Source organism: Triturus cristatus, chromosome 3_2 (assembly GCF_964204655.1).
Source record: "Triturus cristatus chromosome 3_2, aTriCri1.1, whole genome shotgun sequence".
Lineage (NCBI taxonomy): Eukaryota > Metazoa > Chordata > Amphibia > Caudata > Salamandridae > Triturus > Triturus cristatus.
In genome coordinates this window covers 138,244,866-138,266,673 of record NC_140584.1, presented here as the reverse complement: position 1 = coordinate 138,266,673, position 21,808 = coordinate 138,244,866, and the positions used below count along the sequence as shown (strand labels likewise).

General features: G+C 43.8%; 1 protein-coding gene across 1 annotated transcript in view; it reads left to right on the top strand.

Annotated features, from left to right (window-relative positions):
• The window catches only part of DRD2 (dopamine receptor D2), a 1,132,644-nt gene that overhangs the window by 989,928 nt on the left and 120,908 nt on the right, over positions 1-21,808 (top strand). The window contains exon 6 of the mRNA XM_085647358.1: positions 403-539. Coding sequence (XP_085503484.1) covers positions 403-539 — 137 coding nt within the window. The remainder of the gene's footprint in view (positions 1-402; positions 540-21,808) is intronic.

Here is a 21,808-nt window from a genome sequence, read left to right as displayed (position 1 = left end):
CAGTATTTGTAAAGGATGATAGTGCTACAAGGACCGAAACAGAACGGTTGTTGGGTAAGTGAATGAAAGGATTTCAACTTTGTGGTCACCAGTTGAACTATAACCCCCACCAGTTACCAAACAGAGGCTGGTTGGGAGCCAGCTTGAAAGGAGCGTGATTCACAGAACCTGTTTCCAATTATGAATAGCTTAGTTGTTAAAAAGGCAGGCAGTAGCTGGCAGCGGATAGTAGTGATTGTTATCGGGTAAAGAGTGGAGGGGAGTCTGGAAAATAAATGTTCCCAATCAAGCAACGTGGTGGATTGTTGATGGGGCAGAGAAGAGAAGCTGGCAGTACTAATGTATTGATGGCTGTTCAATTAACTCTCTCTCTCTCTCTTTCTTTGTCTTTCCTTACTCCAGGTATACTGCTGTAGCCATGCCAATGCTCTACAACACTAGATACAGTTCGAAGCGGAGAGTAACTGTCATGATATCCGTGGTCTGGGTACTCTCCTTTGCCATCTCCTGTCCAATTTTATTTGGATTCAATAACACAGGTAACTACATCAACTTAATAACTTGTTATGTTGTGTGCAAAGTTAGAGTTTTATCTTTACACGATCTTTAAATTGTTTGTAAATGCCATTCAATAATACTCTATTATTGTTATGAAGAAAAAAAGTACAATGGTGGAATTCATTTTTTTCATATTCTTTTGTATTCAATTCTCTAGTTACAAGTTGGTATGGTACATACTTTCCACAACACGAATTGGCACTACCATACAAAAATGTGTTTCTATTTCCCAGAATTTAATGACACACAGAATATTGGGGCATATTCACAATACCCCTGTTTTGGACTTGGCCCTTTTTGCAGGGTCATCCCAGAACCTTTTGCCTTCCTCCTCTATTTTTTCTGACCTGTTGTTGGTGGTTTTATGACTCTGGGGACTTTACCACTGCTGATCAGTGCTAAAGTGCATATGCTCTCCCTGTAAATTGCTGTTATGGATTGGTGATTTAATGATTGGCATATTTGATTTACTGGTTCGTCCCTAGAACACTGCACTGTGTGTGCCTAGGGCCTGTAAATCAAATGCTGCTAGTGGGCCTGCAGCACTGATTGTGCCACCCCTATAATCAGCCTGTAAATGTAACTCAGACCTGCCACTGCATTGTCTGTGTGCAGATTAGTACTGCCATGTTGACCTGGCAAGTGCACCCACTTGCCAGGCCCTATCCTTCCATTTTCTTACATGTAAGTCACCCCTAAGGTAGGCCCAAGTTACCCCTGTTGGCAGGGTGAAGTGTATGTGAAAGGTAGGACATGACCTGAAGTGTGTGGCATGTCCTGATAGTGAAATATTTCCAATTTCGTTTTTCACTATTGTAAGGCTATCTCCCGATAGGATAGGGGAGTTTGCTTATAGCATCTTATAAGTATAAATGCCCATGAGAACGAGATAGCAACATAGAGTTTAGTATGCCTGAACTCAGAATATAAAAATGCATCTTTTAGCAAAGATGATTTTTATATTGAGTGTTTGAAAATACCACATTTAGAAAGTGGGTATTTTCTTGCTTAGCCATCCTATGTGCCTCTGCTAGGTTTGTGTACTGACTATCTGGCTTTGGAATGACAGGGGCTGGGGATGTGCATTCTCTCAGTCTGCCACTGGGGGAGGGGCGGCTGATGTGTGTCCTGCCTTTCCTGAATGAGTCAGTGCTGGGCTGAATAGACCTGGGCTGCATTCAGAGTGGTGGGAGGAGTTTTCACTAGCACCTGAATAGCCGGTCTGCATTTAGAGTGGTGGGAGGAGATATCCCTTGCACCTTAATAGGGTCTGTCTGCCTTATACAATGCTGTCTACACCTCCTGCCAGGAAGCTACACCAGAGAGGACAAAACTGGTTTTGACTGAACACAGAGCTTCTCTGCCATAGAGAACAAATAATTTTACTGTATAAAAAGGGGGACCCAGACCCCAGACTTTTATGAATCAAGAGGAACATTTTCCAAGGAGAAGAGCTGAAGAAACTGAGGGTGAATACTGCCCTTGTACTATTTGCTGTCTGGGGTTGGCCTGCAGGGGCTACTTTCTGCCAAGGAAAGGAAAAGGACTTTGCTGTTTGCTGTGTCCCCTGCTTGAGGAAGATTTCCAAGGGCTCGAATTGAGCTTGCCTCCTGTTCTGAAGTGTCAGGGACACAAAGACTTCACCCCCAGTCCCCCCTGAAGTCCTTTACTGGGAGTCCTGACCTGCTGAGAGGTGCCTGACAGTATTCTGACTCCCTGGAGGTTATTTTGGGACTGGAAACTGCAAGCACTGTGAAAATCAATGCCTCACCTATTTTTGATGCATCGCCTTGGTGCGAGAATAATTTTCCGATGCATTGCCGCTTTTGAAGAATCCAAGCAGCGCCTGCTCGCAGCTGAAGTGTCTGCCATGCGACGAATCCTGTGTACCGATCTCCGACATCAGAGATCACCACACTGATTCTGACGCAGGCTGAGTTGGAAAGGAACCTACGCATCACCTTCCCTGCAGCCCTTTTAGCTTGTATTATTCAACGCATCCAAGGTACTTTGTGTAAAAGTGTTGTATCCCACATTTTCTTGGAACTGAACAGTTTCTACCTTTTGAGAATCATATTTTTAATACTTGTTAGAAATGGGATTTCTGGTTGGCTAGGGCATGCGCCTAAGCCAGGCAGTAAGCACCACTCTAGTCAGGGCAAGGGAGATACACGCTGAAGATAACCCCTGCTCACCCGCTTGGTAGCTTGGCACGAGCAGTCAGGCTTATCCCACAAGCAATGTGTAAAGAGTTTGCACAACACACTCACACAGCAGCGAGACACTAGGCACACCACAAAAGAAACTCCACACAAGGTTATATAAAAAATAGCCTTTGTATTACTCATAAACACATTAAATGCAATCACATGTGTACACTGTGTCACCTGGCACTTAGGTATCACTTTACAGGGGACTTTTATACAGGACAGGGCCAATCGGGCCGCTGTCAGAACCATCAGACCTGGTTAGTAAAAGTTAAAACAACCAGTAACTACTGGTAAAATACTGTACTCAGCATAAACACATTACGCATAAACACTGGGCATAAACACGTTGTGCATCATCACATTAGGCGTAAACCACATTATGCATCATCACATTAGGGCATTGCGCCCTACCAGCACACCAGGTGCTCACAGGCCAACTGGCCTTCCTCAGGGGGCCCGTCTGGGACTCCCCCGCAATGCACTATGTCCGTCAAAAGTCAGGGCACTAATGGGGGCGAGGGTGCAACTCACCCTTGTTTCTCTTACTCCAAAACGGAATGCCTCTGTCGTTGCAGCTGCCCAGAACCTTGCAGTACAGCTGTGTGAACAGTACTAGGCACCAACAGTGCCTTGTGAACCCCACTCACAGGGGCTCGTCCGGTGCAACTAACAGACACCAACAGGGTGGTTTGGGGAACCCCCACTTACCGGGGCTTCTCCCCCTTCATGGCAGCTACCTGTGATCTTGCTGTGTAGCTGTAAGCAGATCACTGCCCCCGCAGTGCTCTGTACGGGCCTCACTCATCGGGGCCTTTCCTCTTTTCCGCAACCAGCTCGAAATGGTGGCAGACATCAAGCACCAATAGTGTGCCCTGCAGGCCCTGCTCACGGGACCTCTTCTGACCTTGCTCGGTCTCCTGTTTCCACGTAGGCAGCACGCAGGGCTTTCACAGACATCTACGGGAGCCCTGCCCTCCTTCAGGCACAAGTTTGCCTGATTTCTGGCTGCATCGTGCACGTTTGGCTTCTCCCGCCGGCCCTGCCAACGGTCAGGCTCTTCCCGACTTCACCTGACTTCTGGCTCTTGTGGGGAATCACAGAGCGAGGTCTCCCTTGACCTTTGGACCAGCGTGACTCCTTGTCTGGCCCCTGTTGGGTGATCATGCCCCACAAGCCCTCTTCCTGGACTCAAGCAATAGGCTCCAAGAATGCCCACCACGTGCTCTTCGCACACGATCACAGCACAAGGGGCACAGTAAGGACAAGGTGCTCCTTGCTCTCCAGGGTAGTGTACCGAGCGCAGCACTCCCCATGTGCTGCTGCAGGTCGAACCCAAGCCACGGGCTCAGTACCTCAGGACTCCTGCAGTACCCCAGGTCCCAAAAGCAGAGGGGCAGAGCTGGGCACAGGCAGGCCAATACGTTGGACCCCCAGGGAGGAGTAGTCGGGTCCTACGGCAGTTCTTCCTTGCCCAGCAGTCCTTCCAGTCACACAGCTCCAAGCAGGTACCAAAAACATGGGTTCACAGTCCCAATACTTATACCAGCCAGGTCTTTGTTCTGCCCTGGCACAGGGCTGGGGGATGCAGTCAAAACCAGTTCTGGGGGGCACTTGGGTACATCCTTTCAGTGCACAAACACCCTCCTTTGTCAGTGTAGGCTCTGGCCCCGGACACACCACAGGGGGGCGAAGCAAGTATTGTGCAAGGCAGGCACGGACCTATTCAGGGTCATGGGCTACTCCTCCCACTACTCCAAATGCAGATCTGCCTATTCAGCCTAGCGCTGACTCACCCAGTCCCTCTGGTGCAAAGGGCACCTCTCCAGTCCCTGTCACTCCAGAGCCAGACATGCAATACACATCAGACAGGCACAAAGACACATAGCCTAAAGAAATGCCAACTTCTAAAAGTGGCATTTCATAAATAGTGACAATGAATCTGCGAACACCACTACGCAGCATTTAATATTACTATTCCAAACATACCAAACTTGACCACGCTGCCCTTATCATATCAGGAACTACCACTGACACAGTTATCAGGGAATCCCCAATGCATTCCTAGGAGAGGGCAGCCTCACAGCAGTGAGAAACCAAAATGGCTGTTTTTACTACCAGGACATGCCACACAGTTAAGGCACATGTCCTACCTTTTACCTACAAAGCACCCTGCCCATAGGGCTAGCTAGGGCCTACCTTATGGGAGACTGATAGGTAGTAAAAGGGAAGTCACAGACGTGGCAATCACTTTATGTGCCACATCACAGCGGATGTAAACCGCGCGTGTAGGCCCTGCAATGGTGGAGGCCTGAGAGAGGTTTGAAAGGCTACTTTGGTGGATGGCGCAAGCAGCGCTGCAAGCCCGCCAGTAGCATTTAGTAGTAGTAGTCTTTATTCGGTTATAATGTACAATAACCATCAAAGCACAGTAAAAAATTTAAAACAGTAAATTCCTGAACAGCACAATACATATTTGCATGTCACATTATCATGGATTTCCGACATCCAAAAACATTTTTAAGGAATACAGTGACAGATGCGATAACAAATTCATTTTCTAAAAATTGCAATGCTAAAAAAGCTGGTCGGCAGCGTGTCAAACCAAATCTCTTTAAAACTGGTACAATCCATCTCTTTCTTAATACATCAAAATATTTACAGAAAAACATAATATGGATGGTGGATTGTAGTGAGACATCATCGCAGGGACACTTACACAAGTCTCTAGACCAATCATTCATTACTGGAAAACTCAGGGATCTAAATAAGATATTCAGTCTGAAACGAGTCAGCAAAAGACGGTCAAAGTATTGATCTATTAGGGATAAATATAACTGAGCAGTAGGAGTCAGCAAGGTTAAGTAATGGGCTTGGACCATGGGTCTTCTCATCTCAGTAACTGCTCTAATTTCGCCCAGAAACAGAAAGCCCATGCAACAAGCCTTGAGATCTTTCCTGGATATACTACATATCAGAGAGGGATTTGTGTAGTATTCCAAATGGCCTATGTTTGTGAGGAACCTTTTCACGTACTCCAACCACCTAATAATTTTGACACCATCAGACTTCAGAGCGTCCATCAGTATATAGCGATTAAAACCAGTTTCGTCTGACAACCAAATTCTGTGCCAAAGGAGGACAGGTTGAGTCTTAATAATATCTTCTAAGTATGGAATACCCAGTTCCATGCGGCATATATAGTTTGAACTACTTTGGGGCAGGGCCAGGAGAAACTTGAGAAACATGTTTTCCGCAGTCTGCAGAACCTTTAAGTCTGCGTAACCCCATACGCCCGCTCCATAGGTAGCAATAGACACAAATTTGGCCTTGTAAATATGTAGAAGTTCAACCGGTGGGCGCTTTCCTAATTTGCGGCTGAAGTTTGATAGGGCCATTAATGCCCTAGCAAACAACAGGCGTCTGGTTTTAACCGCCTCTATCCAGGTCCCTGTCCTGTCGCATAAAATCCCTAGATATGAAAATGTTTTAGTCCGCTCTATTGGCTTATCATTAATATATAGCGTTTTAACCCTCTTGTTTGTCCCTGGCCCACAATTCATTGTATACGTTTTAGAACAGTTTATTGAAAGTCTCAAGTTGGGCATAAAACTGGTAAATGAGTTAACGACCCTTTGAAGTCCAAGAGGTGTACGGGCCAATAAAACTGCATCATCTGCATACAAGAGTGCAGGGATGTATCGCTTGTCCGTCTTAGGTAGGTCCCTGCACTCTTTGATTAAAAGAGATTCTAAGTTGTTTATATACAGTGTGAAGAGAAATGGGGCAAGGACACAGCCTTGCCGCACACCTCTCCCAATTCCAAAGTGACTCGTGCATTCTCCACCTCTCCCATATCTCACCTTAGCCCTTGCTCCAGAATAAAGCTCCCTTAAAAATGTGATTATTAGTAAGTCTACACCTAGGCCTTCTAAAATCAACCACAACTTGTCATGAATAGGGCTGTTGAAGGCTGCCATTAAATCCACAAAAGTCATAAAAAGTCTGCCCTTATTTGCCCTGATATACTTGTCCATTAAAATATGCAGATTTAAGCCCTGTTCTACTGTGCCCAAACCCCTACGGAACCCATATTGTAAGTCGCTGATGATGTCTTGTTCGTCAGCCCAGGTCTGCAGTCTATCCAATAGGACCCGTCCGATTATCTTGGCTGTGGAGTCCAACAACGAAATCGGACGATAACAAGTCGGGTTTGTCCTGTCTCACTTTTTAAAAATTGGTACGATCGTAGATTCGTACCATGTTGGTAAGAAGCCGCTTTTATGGCATGCATTAGAGACCTGGGTTAAAAGCGTACCCCATAATGCTACATTTGATTTAAAAAGGTCCACAGGAATACCATTTGGTCCTGGGGCCTTACCACCAGGGCTAGAATTGATTGCTGCAGTAATCTCATTCAGTGTGAAGTTCATTCTAAGATCTTGTACTTTACTTACTGTATTTAAAGCGCAGTCTTGGGCCTCTGAAATCGGATTTTTATATAGGTTTGAGTAATGTTTTACCCATTCAGGTTCTGAGATGGCAATCTCCATATCTGCCATTTCCTTGTTCACTAAAAAAGGGGCGTTCACCGCTTTCCAAAAGGCAGAAGAATCACGGCTATCTGCAGCATCGCGTAAAGCCCGCCATGCATGTTCTTTTAAAGTAGACTTACTGTCTTTAAGTACAGTTTTATAGTTTCGTCTTGCCTCTCTGATGTGTTCAGTATTTTTGACTGGGGCTTGTATACAGTTTTTAAGATTGGTATATGCCTTTGTGCATTTGGCATTAAACCAGCCTTGATTACTTGTAGGTCTCCTAGTGTATTCGACAAAGAGTGACTTCTTTATGTAATTTGAGATAGCCAAAAAGTTTTCCCTAATCTCTTTGCTGGGTGTATTTTCATCCAGACATGACAAAAGCATGTTTTTACAATTAAGAGCAATTTTTAATATAAGTTCATTGGTATCTACAGAAGCCCATTTTAGTGCAAAGCCGTTTTGCCTAATCCCAACGATATTATTGACATTATCGATGGCTGTTATTCTGGCATTTGTGCTCTGTTTGAGCATAGTCACATCCACGCTTAGGGGGAAATGGTCACTTAGGGCTATCTCATGTGTCATAAAATTGTTAATACAAGAAGAGTATCTGCATGAGGACAAAATAAAATCTATGGCGGATATTGAGCCGCGAGCGTTAAAAGTAGGGGTAAAAGAAACCATGGGAGAGCATAAACTATTAGCAAACCCTAGGTCAAAAGTAAACATTAAATCATTCAGAGAATCCCCATATAGTGTGTGCGGAAAATGGTCAAAACTTTCCCCATTTCCATACGTTAGACCACAGACATCTTCACCAGTATGCTTACAGACGGGGGAATTAAAGTCCCCACCCCAGATCACAAAAAACTCCTTCTTTAGGCGGGTAATTAAAGTGTGTAGAGAACAATTCAGTAATCTCAGTGTATCTTTAATTAAAGCGGGTGTCAGATTATTATAAAAATTCAATACTGCCAAGCAGAGAGTTCTATCCACGTGAAAGATCACTATTTGATAGTGAGGTTCAGTGGCAATAAATTCAATTTTTCCTACAATGAGGTAATTTGAGACATATGTGCACAGCTCCCGCTTAGCTCTGCCAGATGTTGTTGCAATGGCTGGGGTATGAAATGTTTTATAGCCGCTAATATGTAGTGGGTCTTTGGCCCAGGTTTCTTGTACGTTAACGATGTTAAAGTTGTTAATAAACTCGATCCACAGGGTATTAAATTCCTTTGATTTTAACCCTGCGATGTTCCAGAACAGTATTTGACACTTATCCACTAGGTCTTTTCCAGTTTCATTTATCCCAGCATTTTCAGCATAAGGTTGAATATAGCAGGTATTTTGTGTTGGAGGGGAAATTCCCACCAACGTACTAGTACCCACCGTGTCACACTCTGGCCCAGTACTTTCCATTTAATTAAGGGCGGGCAGAGCAACTAATATATTGATAGATGGCAAATCAGGATGTCCCGTACTGGGCTCCTGATCCGTAGTGTTTGGTGAAACTATACAGCACAATTCCCCCATTTGTTGTCAATCAACTAAATCAAGGTTGGAGAATGTTTCAAACCGATTATAAATAGGGACATTGAACTGACTCATAGGACCCGGGATAGGTGCTTCCCTGGAGTAAATAAATGTATTGTTACTGTCTGGGTGGTAGAAAAAACCTAGTGGTACTAAATTAATGCCCTGGGTAGTGATTGTATGAGGCCCAGCTCTATTCAGTATTTCACAAACTAGTTGTGGAGATTTGAATGTCAGTATCACACAGTCCCCGCTCATGATCTTCTGGCCTTTGCCAACCCACAGTGCCCTTCTAGCCGTCTTAAATTCATCATACAACCTCTCTGTAAGTCCTATCCTAGAACCTAACCAATGTAGTGATCTGTTTCTTAGAGTCTCCCATGATTCCATGCTCTCCTTCTGTAAACTCGGAACGTTAGTTAACACAACTACATAGGGGGTGGCTGCGGGCAGTAAATCTGGATTATTATAATGCCAATCACCTACATTACCATGCACGGTACTGATGATATTGAGATTAGGTCCTGGGGGTTTTATGGGTAAGTGCGGGGCTAGAGAGGGAATGTTGGAATAAGCCTCTTGGTTAGGGGTGGGGATTTTCTCAGGTCTACGTTGTAATGCTCTGCTCTGTTCATTATTACTGGTGGGTACAAGATCGGTAGCTTGACATCTCTCGCTGTTATCACATGGTACTTTGTTACATTTATGCACATCTGATGGTTCCATGGTAGGTTGCTGTATTTTGCATAAACTGTTAAGTACTGCGTCTTCCAGCTTCCCAATTCTACCTGATAAATTATCTAGTGTTGCTCTAATATAGGTATCCAGGGAGTCCAGTTTGCCGTTTATCTTAGTCACCTCCTTTTCAATACGGGTGTTAGGGGTACCTATGAATTTTCCCCTATCCTCTGGTTTTTGTAACACTTGCGATAAACCCTCATTGGAAGCCTTTTTACGTGCTTTCAGTAGGGGTATTGCCGGTGATGAGCCTAAGTTCCCTGTAGTTTTGGGAAGGGTAACGGGATTTCTTGCTCGCTTAGGGGGTGGTTGGCATTCCCGATCATGGTCGCTTCCAGATATGTGTCCCGAAATATTCACACTACACCCATTACTGTATGGTTGAGAACTTTCAGTTGGTAAATCGTGGCACCCCTGTGAGGTGTTGTCAGCTACCATATTTGCTCCAGGCTCTGAATTAACCGAGCTCAGCGACTCCTCTACAGAAAGGATCTGCTGCTCAATGACTCCCACCGCCCCCGTTAAATAAGTAAGTAATGAGTGACGTGAGCGCGTTTCCGTGTTAGTCTGCTTGTTGTTATTATGAGTAGCAGTTAGTGCCTTTCTTTTGCCCATTTTTTACACAATTTGGCCTAATTAGCGTAGGACTACTTCCGTAAACACTAGAAACAACTATAGCCCTATTACATACAGGTCGTGGGAATTATGGATCTCAAAGTCAATAGCCTATGACAGCTAAGTCCCCCGACCACAGTACCTTTATAACTCAAATGCTGTGGCCCAGTCCAGTCTACTTCGGGCTATGACGGGCTAAGACGGGCCCGTCTTGGCCCGGTCTTCGCCCGGGCACGCCCGGGCACGCCCGCGCGCGGCCCGCGAAGCGGAACCACCACCGTTTATTTAACGTCCCTCCAGGGACCGGCCACAAAGTGCAGGGTGCGTCCAAAGCAGGGCAGGGGCTCTGAATAAAGTGCAGTGTGCAGAGTCCTTCGTTACGTCTCCCGCGAAGCGGGACCGCCGCCGTTGATTTAATGTCCCTCCAGGGACCGGCCACAAAGTGCAGGGTGCGTCCAAAGCAGGGCAGGGGCTCTGAGTAAAGTGCAGTGTGCAGAGCCCTGCGTTACTGTCTCCCCAATAGCATTTAATTTACTGGCCCTGGGTATCTGAGATACCACTTTACAAGGGACTGACAGGTAAATTAAATACGCCAAACTGGTGTAGACCAATCTTACCATGTTTACCACAGAGAGCACATGCACTTTACACTGGACAGCAGTGATAAAGTGCCCAGCGTCCTAAAACCACCAACACCATGTCAGAAAAAAGACTAGGACGAAGACAAAATGTTCAGGGATTACCCTGAAAAATGGGCCAAGTCCAACAATACTGTGCAGTGGATTTTTGTTGTTTGGTCTTGTTTTGGTTTAGATAAAGATTACTTTTTTTTTAACTGGTGTGGTGCCCATTTGTAGTGTTTTCACTTTATTACTGTATGTGTTCACAAATGCTTTACACACTGCCTCTGATATAAGCCTGTCTGCTTGTGCCAAGCTACCAAGGGGGTGAGCGGGGGTTATTTTAGAAGTGTATCCCCCTTACCCTAGGAAGAAGGGTCCCTACTTGGACAGGGGTACCTACCTCTGCCAACTAGAGACCTCCATATCTGACACCCTGCAGCACTATTATGCCACCGGAGTATCACTTTTGTGACGCTCTTAAGGCACAGTGTGCAGACCCGTATTTAAAAGGCCACGCAAAGCCACACTGTGTTGCTTTTCATGGCCTTGTAAATATGGAGTAAGGCAATGCCTTACTCTGCGTGGAAGAGGCGTTGCCATGCAATACCCATTGTTTTTGACACTGCCCCAGATTTACAACATAGAGGAAATGTGGGTCAACCCCAAAACGAACGCCTTCCCAAAGCATGCGTAATAAGGAGAAATGTTTTAATTTCTCCTTTTTCTTTCCTCTTTCCTCGTGTGCTGCATTCTGTAGCACACATAGAATGAGGAAAACACCTGCTTTGATTGATTTTGTGCAGGAAGGTGTTGCTTCCTGCACAAAAAAAATCAAGCCCACAACACAGACACCCTTGAACCATTTGTGAGCCGGCAGAAAGGACAGGAATGCTCTGTATCGTGTAGATATGGCGCATTCCTGCCCTTTTCTTTTGTCGTAGAGCAGCGCAGCTAGAAGTCTCGAGGCACTGCCCTACGCCAAAATATTGTAAATATACCCCATTAACCACATGCCAGTCTGCATTTCAGGTCAGATTCTCGCTGGCTGAGGACACCAGGTTATTATTACTGCTGCCGATCCCAAAGGATAGTATGGCAGAAATTTAAGTAAACGGCATGATGGATTAATGTTTAAAAGGGTGTTGTCAGGAGCCCACAAGTATGCCATAGGTAGGGTTGTAGTAGGTAATATTGGGTAGAGAATATGACAATACCTTAATATCGTAGCCTACATTTAGTATATTTACCTCTACATCTATATACCTTGAAGATATATATGTGGATTTAGGTATAGATAACCTATACATACTTCCCTGTCCATATTTTTGTCCTTGATATTTTGGCTACGATACTAAGGTACCATGATATTCCCTCCTCGATATTCTGCACCCGCACCCAAGATTAGTGCAGCAAACTGCCCATTTGCTCTTATCCTCGACCTACTAGTGAGTTTGATCCAAAAGTGCACATCTCTAATAATCAGGAGTAGCTCAGTATGTCCATTCGTATCATCAACAACCGATTTCAGCAAAAAAAGCACCCAGGGTAATAAGGTAATAGACACCTGAAAAAGCAGAATTTGGTATGAAACCTGTAAAAAGACACATAATCATGGCTTTCTTTGATTCCTTAAGTAAATCCCTTCTTTGATAAACCTCAAAGTCGGCACGGAGGGTGGGGAGTTGGGGGGACCCAGCCACTAATTTCCCATCCCCTCAGAATCTAATCAAATATGGCAGATCACTACTGTCATCATATTCAATCTTGTTTATAAGATAATGTGCCTGACACAAAATTGAGTGTGCTGTACTACAGTTCACCACTTAAGGTTTGCAAAAGTGACAATATTCGCCCTTCGCAAACTTTACAAAATATCATGATTTGCATTCACCCGCGCAAAGTTTCTCTGAGAGTTACAAAATTATTCTCATCGGGTAGCAAAATAATTTGCACTTTTTTTTTAACCCAGCCACAGTTACCTTTTACATGGCTTTACTATGCACAATGTTATTGCGCAGGAGAAGGCTACTAACTAGTCTCCCAATGACACACATTAGCAGTTCTGTCGCAATTGGTTGAATGTAAATTGATACTTGTATAGCACACTACTCAACCGCAAGGGTCTCAAGGCGCTTGTACAAATACCACTGTGGAACCCATCCTGGCTTTCCCTGTGAGGCATCCACTTCTGGGCACCCCCAAGGTGGAGGCCAGGTATCCTTAGCGTTGTGGAAATTAAGCAAGATATTGCCCAGAGTTGCAGAGTGGGACTCGATGATTGGAATAGGCACCGAGGCAAGATTTATCAGGTCCATGGAATTTTTGAGCCCAAGACCCGCTGAGGTGGGGAATTGAACTCTGGTCCCAGGCTAGACCTCTGCATCAGGGTCTGCCGCTCTAATCATTGAGCCACACTTCTCCACTGCTCATATTTTGGATATTTATGAAGAGGCCGCACACTGGTTCCTACAACAACCGTCCCATATTGTAAGTAGCAAAGAAAAACGCTCATACATCAAAAATAGTTTCCAAATAACTGTAATGTCTGTTATTACACAAAAGTTCATAGCATGACGGAAACTTTTAATAAACAAAAAATTAGCAGGGTTTTTCGCGCAAAGTGCCAAAGTGCTCATGCTCTGTACGAAAGCGTTGCAACAGATACATATTCAAATTCAAATTTAATAATCTTTGACTAATTTGCAGCTTGGCTGGCAGTCTTTTGATTACACCATAGGAATGTTGGGTCACTGTCAATCACTTCTTCCCAAGCTAGTTGCTGAATTGCATCAACTTTTTGACCCGTGCAGAAGTGTGTGTAACTAAAACATCCCATGCAGGTCTTCCTCGGGACAAAACGAAAAGGAAATGAACACTCTGTCTGATAAAATAATTATTGGAATAGTATCCATCATTGTGTGAGTGAGAGAAAAATCGCACTTTTAATTGCAAAAAAGTGTCACTCGCCTACCTTTCGGTTGCATCGTACAGGTCCGTAAAGTCGGTTTCAGTCACCTGCTGCAAATAAATGCACAAAATACTTGCTAAGCACTTATGGCGTATTTAAGCAGCTTTCACGCAGCGCTGCGTGAAAAGGCAGGATTGTACCAGGGCTTATTTACAACAGAATGATGTAGGGTTTCGCCGCAAGCCATTTTGCTGCACCGAGCTGCGTCATTTTCAAAGTACAGGGATGCGTCATATTTACAACCTTATAGCGTATCCCTGTGCCTTCCCCTAGGCTGGCACACAATTGGCTGCCTTGCACCAGTGCAGGCACCCTTGCATGGTGCAAGGGTGTCTGCGTTGCGAGGATGATTTTTTCTGCAGAACGGGACATCTTCATGCACAAAAACAATCACAAGAGAGGTATTTTCCTCTTTCTATGTGTGCTGCAGAATGGAGCACGCATTGAAAGAAAAAAAAAGAGGACTAATACAAGTATTTCTGCTTGTTGCACCTCCTTATACTCTCCTGGAGAGGCGTAGGATTCTGACGCATCCCCAGGTTTACAAAATATTGTTCATCTGGGAATGCAGCAGAATCCAAGTGTGATGCGTGGGAACATCCCCAGTAACACCGATGGCACGCCCCTTTCACAAAAAGTGGTGTATGAAAAGGGGCCATATTTACAAGGCCATGAAAATCCACTCAGAGTGGCTTCACGTGACCGTGTAAATATGGGGCAGCACATTGGGTTGCTGTAGCATAAAAAAAAGTGACGGGCTGGCACCACATGGGGCTTGTAAATAAGACCTGTCCCAGATCTTTCCTTCTGCTGGCGCCCTTTTGGCTGCTTAGTGCCAACGCAGGCACTCTTGCACCATGGTGCAAAGGGGCCTGTGCTGTAAGCAGGATTGCTTTTGTGGAAGAAGGGACACCTTTCTACACAAAAACAATCCTGAGAGGCATTTTACTCTATGTGTGCTGCAAAATGCAGCACACATAGAAAGAGGAAAAAATAAGGAGAAATAAAGATATTTCTCCTTGTTATGGATCCACTGGGGGACGTGCATTTCAACACATTCCCAGGTTTTCCAGTGTTGGTAAATCTAGGAACGCTCCAAAAGCCATGGGTGGATGAGTACGAGCACCAACACTTTACCCATGGAAATCCTACCAGGGCAGAGTAACGCAACGCGGTGATTTGCACAGCGTTGCATTACTCTGGAATTTTCAAGCCATGCAGGGCCATGCAAGGGGCCTTGCATGGCTTGATAAATCTGATTTAGGTTTTATGTTGCACTTGCACCCCTTTGCATGGCACAAGGGCAATGTAAAACCTTCATAAATATACACCCCAGTTCACAAATGCTAATCAATGAGTAAAAAAATGTTTGGCAAAAAAAATATTTTCACCTATCTCTCACACTCTCCCCAGTCGCGTGAAATACAAAAAAACCTTAATATTTCAATATTAATCATCTGTTAAGCAAATGAATCTTCCAGTGGGCCCCATACAGATCACCATATGAACAAATGTGAAAAACAATTACTATATAACTTTGTCCCACATACAGACAGAGGGCGAACCAGAATCTAGTAAATCAGTGGCTAAACTCGCCCGTCATACATGAATTTACCAATGCATCCCACTTCCGTCAACCCTTTTGGATAATTCCAACCATACAAACTGAAAGCCAGTAAATTATAGAAAAAATATCTTGTATCATATCTCACTGGTGGATACTCAAGAGAGGTCCATTCTTCTACTTTTTGTTTTCTTAAATTAATTCATATATGGGAACAGATTCTTTTTGGTCTGTATACGTGTGTAAAGAAGGAAAATTGCGAACCGTAACTGTTATCATGCATGTCAATAATCATTGAAATTTTTGTGAGATGAAGCTGAGCTTGAGTAATTTTTCACCAGCTGTTGATTGAGAGTGTTTCTAGGTTCTCTTAGGCTCTGACAGTTACCCTTAAGGCCTCATTACGAGGGTCCTGGTAATCCCAATTCATCCAAAGTGGGACATTAAAAGTTGCATCGGTATTACAAGATCAATGATATACCTGCAGTATCCCATGCATGATTGAGGAAAAACCAATGGAATCGGGACAAATGTTTTGCAAGTGTAAAAACCAAAACTCAATATATTAAAATGTCTGTGCAAGACGCAAACGCTTATGTGACTCACAATTCCAACATTTCAATTCCTTGCTAGGAATCGCTCCCTCATTTTTGTGATTCCAAGAAAGTATCTCTCTGGTTTGTGATTGATCTGGCTTCTGGCTCTGAAGAGTTGCAAACCGTGCTGGTCAGTCAAGCAGCATTTGCACGTGGAAGCTCCTACTGAGAGAATGCCAGTTTTATGAATTAGGTCAGAAGACAGTGGACCCATGGATTGATGCTAGCTTTATCTGATGTCTCTTGTACAAAGCAACACTTTTTTTCTGCGATTGCAACTTCGTTCCCTTTGATGTGGCAGCACTGGCACATTACAAACGCACAAGAAGGGATCTGCTCTCCCTGGCAGATCCCTAACTCTGCATTTGCAGGTGGTCACAAAGATGCCCTCCAGAAATTCTACTTTATGAAACTTGATGAGCCAGGACTTCTGTGAACTCTTATGAGTAGTCTTTTTAGGCCAGATGAATACATTTGGCACAGTGCAAAAAAACTGGTTGGCTCACACTGCAGGATCATGTGCAAACACACCGCAGTGATGGCAACAACATAGTTGTCCTGTGGTGTTGTGTTAACATCCACAAATAGTAGATTTCCCCTCCTGAGTTCCACAATGCGTACACCTTTGACAGATTTTTGTGACACCGATCAACTAATTAAATGATTGCCATTCAGATTCATTGTACATAGGCTTAGCCTAAGTGGAAATCATGAAAATCTGGCACGGATCCGCCCCTGATGGTTCTATATCCCTTTATTAATATCGTAGCCCATGAATTCTGTAACCTTCTAACCTCATTATGTTGTTCTGTAACAAAAACACCTACGAGACGATTGAAAAATATTAAACACTGCTGCGGGATAGAGATCCGACAGAAGGAGGCTGATGGATGAGGGAAATGCATGACAGGTACCAAGCACGGCATGAAAAAAGATTTAATTTAATGAGATAAAAAACTGCTGATGCCAGCAAAATGCGAGCACGAGAGAGATGTCTGCTTGGGGTGCAATGAGCAGTGTAGTATATACAGGCAGATTGAAATTGCCTTGCCTAGATTATCCTGCAAGTGGACGGAGGAGGCTTCCATTTTAGGTATAGCTATTAGTTCGCATCTCACAAAATGGCCACCATCAACTCCAAATCTCCTGCATCTCGAGGGCTTACACAGGTCTGCCCAGTGCAAACAAGGGCTGAATGGGTCTGCGCCATCCTAGCACAGTGCACTAGTAATCTCTTCTAAAAAGGATTAGTAGCATTGTTAGTGGGTCAATTGTACAGCTCAGCCTGGTGGCACTGGTCCTCATCTGCAGGAGCCTCGCATGAGCTCGCCTCCTGCGTATTCTTTTGTTCAACACCTTCGCTAGAACAATGATTTAAGAATGATTATAGCATACTGTATGTCTTTTCTGACTGCTCCAATGCTGAAGTCCACTGCCAAAGACACAAAGAGGTTTCGCTGGCATACAGCGTGCTCATTTCCAGCATTGTAAAAAGGAGTAAACATGGGGACTGCCCATAAGTGATGCTGATGCGGTGTACCAGTCTTTCTACCCTCATGGAATGGCAGGCTTCAGGAGGGTTATAATCGATTTTATGTGGTTGTACTCAATGTGAAGCCAGTCAGCCTGTCCACCACTGAAAGCAGTTGTGGGTCTTTGCAACAGTGGGATATCCTTTAAAGAACATGTGGTCCGATGCACTAAGGCAGATTCCTTGGGCCAGACTTACTACTCACTCAAGCAGGGCAGCAGCCACAATTACTGTGCTGCGTAAAAAGGAGAGAGGAGGAGAGCACCATATTTACTTAAATATGGCACTCTCCTCCCTTCTCACTAGCGCAGGCGCTAAAATCAGCTGCCATGAGCCACAGAGACATCTTTGTGCCATAGTGCAGGGGTGTCTCTGTGAGTCTAACATAGGTTTTGTACTGGAAGGGTACCGTTCTAGTACAAAATACCATGCATAGACTGACTTTAACCATTTCCCACATGGTATGTGTGCTGTAAAGTGTAGCACAAGCACAAAGTCGGAAAAAGACGGAGAAATTGAAGACTTTCTCCTTCATTGCACCTAGTACAAAACGGTGCAGAGTTCTGACACTAAACCCTGTTTACTTCATTTAGTAAATTGGGTTTAGCATGAGAAACCTTGGGTGGTTGCATGGGAACGCCCGTGCTCCAACCATGGTACGGCTCCTGGTGCAAAATAATGAAAATCAGCGCTATGCGCTGCTTTGCGTTATTTTCATGTTTTTTCCAGTGCTAAATCAGTTTAGCGCTGGAAAGTAAATCGGAAAAAAGGATTTTGTACCGATTTGTGTCACTTTTGTGATGCAAACACATTGTAAATCTTAGTAAATCTCCCCCTTGAGTCATTCACTTTTTGAATAAATGTGCAAAGCTGGCATTTTTGGCTTTTGCTTTGTGCTTCCGTAAGATTCTGTATCGTTCTTTTTTGTTATTACACAGTTTGCACACATTTGAACTTGAACTTAAGTAAATTAAAATAGTCACTTGAGTAATTAAGTTTCGAAAAGTGACCCACGATCAGATTATGTGAAACTAGTAGAATACTGCAGATGTTTGTTACATTTCCCAGGCGTAATGTACACAAGTCAGCAGTTTATGAACCAGTTAGCTCCAACAGAGCTAGGGATGTGTGAATTGTGGAACTCTACTTTTTCAAAATGCCTACAATTGTGTCATAAACTAAACCAACTTCACAAATTATTTCACGTTTTTTCCCCACATATGTCTGCAAAAACATATTTGTGGGAGAATTTAAATGAACAAATTTACTTTCAGTGGCAGCCAGCACGGATCGGGGTGGTGGGCGGGGAGGGAAAGGAGTGTAAAAGACAAAAAAAAAAAAAAACGTACCTTATCGCAGTGTCCCACGTATCTCTGTTGGACTCAGCGGACCCAGGAAGCAATGCCAGGCTCCCCTAACTAATCACAATGCCGCAATGTAGCATTGTGATTGGTAAGCACCCAGACTCTCCTGACCAATCACAATGCTGCAGTGCAGCGTTGTGATTGGTCTGAGCGCTGTGAATCAGCACTCAGATGGGAACTAGGGGCCTGGGCATGTTCTCCATGCAGGCTGTAATGCAGCCTGCATGGAGAGCATGCAAAGTGCGCATGACGCTTTGGCCAGTCTGAGAGGGCCGGTCAAAGCATCATTCCGCACTTAGGAGTGGGCAAATCACTCCTCCCGTGCCCTGCTCTGAGAGCAGAGGAGCCCCCCCTGCCACCTGCAAAGCAGATATAAACAATAAAATGATAATAACTTCATGTTATTATCATTTTATTTTTCCTTAGTTACACCACTTAAAAGCAGTGGGGCAATGCTCCTCTGCCTTAGCGGAGGGGTCGCCACTGTTCACTTTTTACTTTTTTGCTGTTTTTACAGTAAATATGCAAAAATAATTAGCCTGCAAATTGAATTTATTTATAGTGATTTCAGTGCCTAATTTGAGCCGGTGGTTGCCGCTGCTGGCCACAGGCACTTATTTTTGGGTACCGGCTCTTATTCTTCTCTATCGGCTATTTACCAAGCGACAGAGAGGGAAAAATACAAAAAAGGGAAAGATTAAGGAACAGAAAGATGGCACAACTCTCACAAAGGGAGAAAGCAGGAATTTGCAGGAGAGAGAAAAGTAGCAGGGAGTGTCTGGTAGTAGATATAAGCCTTTCTATCCGGTGCACCGGCATTTATTTGCACGGCTGCCAGCCTCTATGCAAAGCTTTGGGCACCGGCACTCTTTCTTTCACAAAATAAGCACTTGGTAAATTTCCTCACTTCATCAAATTAGCATGAATGAAAAACTTTGTACTTGCATCCAAACATTAAATGCTTGGCTTTACTTTCTTGTTCGTGTCAAAAAACAATTCAACATACCCGTAGCCACTATAAGCTTTGTAAAAAAAATATTGTGGCTTGTACACCTCAACTACATTCACATTTAGCCGATTTCACCCTTGGTTTGTGTAACTTATTTGTCTTACATAACTCACCATACATTGTGTGACAAGGAACAAAACAACACAACGTGCAACTTTCATTGTCAGACATTGGAGCCAGTTGACGCATTACTATATTTACTAATTAACGCAAACTAAAAGCTTCCATTAAAAACATATCAGAATCATATTCGTTGTGAAAACTTCCTGCTGTTGTCCTAACATTCCATCTGAAAGATTTATCTTGAGTGTGCCCTAAAACTACTATGACAAGCGCTGAGCAATCCTGAGATTGGCTTGTTGGACAAGGAGTGGACTTCCTCGTATTGATTTAAAAACATTTAAACCACGCGGAATCCTTAAACTTATGGAATGTACGATACAGAAATGGAGACACTAGGAAGTACCCAGAAGGAAAAACTCACATTCTCATGTAGGAATATGTTTGATGAAAAATTAATGAAGGCTAGTTAGGCTTGATAATATGTGAATTTTCAATTTATTTGTTTAGCATCTATATCCTGACTCCCCCAAATTTAACTGCTCAAGAAGAATCCACAAGCAAAACAAAGTTTGGGAGAGAGTTTTCAAGCAAAAACATATTTGCAAGTAATAAAGATAGATTTTTGCTGTGTTTCTGTTGTAAAGTTAAAAAGAAATTAATGGAGTTCTGTGTTAAAACCCATTTCACGCTCACTAGAGTGATGTCCCGTTTGGATCATAGATAATGGCAGGGGAATCTGCTTATGCTCTGGGTTCAACCTTTGTACAGAAGGTTTAGCTTGCATGCCTAAGCAATCATCAACTTCCCATAGATATCCAGGGAGACTTTTTTGAAAAAACATTTGTCAGTCTGTCCGTGGAGTGAGCTTAAACAAAGTTTATCATTATGGAGAAATATTACATGGGATTAAATTGACTCCCTACCATGGTGAATGGAAATTCCTGAGTGGTAATGTCCAGAAATAATTGTGAACACCTACAAAATTATGTGTTTGTGCTGTCCATAGCATTTTCCAGTGGACATTACTATCCTGAATCTAGTTGGAGATTAACTTCTACAAAGCACCAGAATAAATTCCTATTGAGTGTACGAATTGAGATGGAACACCACAAATCTCGGAGGAAGTGTACAGGAAGTAATATCTGTCCGTTATTTTTTGTTCACTGTTATAAGGATAAACCTTAGCAATATAAATGATGAAAAATAGTTAAAGTAAGAGCGTTCATCTCTAAAAAAAAAAACAGAGCACGCCAAGGAACGAGTGTGTTTTGTCAGTGGAGAACACATTGTAAATTGGGAACTTGTGCAAGCACCTGTGCTATGCATTTACTCTTGAATAGCTGCACACTAGGAATAAGTATTCATCTACAATTACTTATGTTGTGAGTGCTCTGGGAACGCTGGGACTGTCACAGCTTCTCAGGTGCACTCCCAGAATAGCAAAAACTGTGTAAATCTACACTACACGTAAGTGATAACTGATCTGGTAGCGCAGTTCTCTACCAAATTCTTCCAGAAACATCAAGTAGCCATACTGAAGACTGTCACTCATTCGATGGAATCTCTTTGATCTCTCTCTCTCTCTCTCTCTCTCTCTCTCGCTCTCTCTTCAAAAACGTATTGTGTCTCTTAATCTGCCATTGAGAGAGGCCAGTTGGAGAGCACAAGGCCTGCAGAGCTAGAACACCCCTTGCTTGTAGGTAAAGAAGAGAGGCATCAATTCATACTGAGTTATGACACCAAGGTGTACATTGTGCGCAGAGGTCTGGGTGTTGGCACTGGTAAATTAAAAATCCAGTTATGGAGAAACAGAGCACTGTGGTAAAGAGCCGGGTAGACATCACGACTAGAAAACAAGAACAGAGCAGAGATCAGTTCAAGATGGTGTGCATACGGAA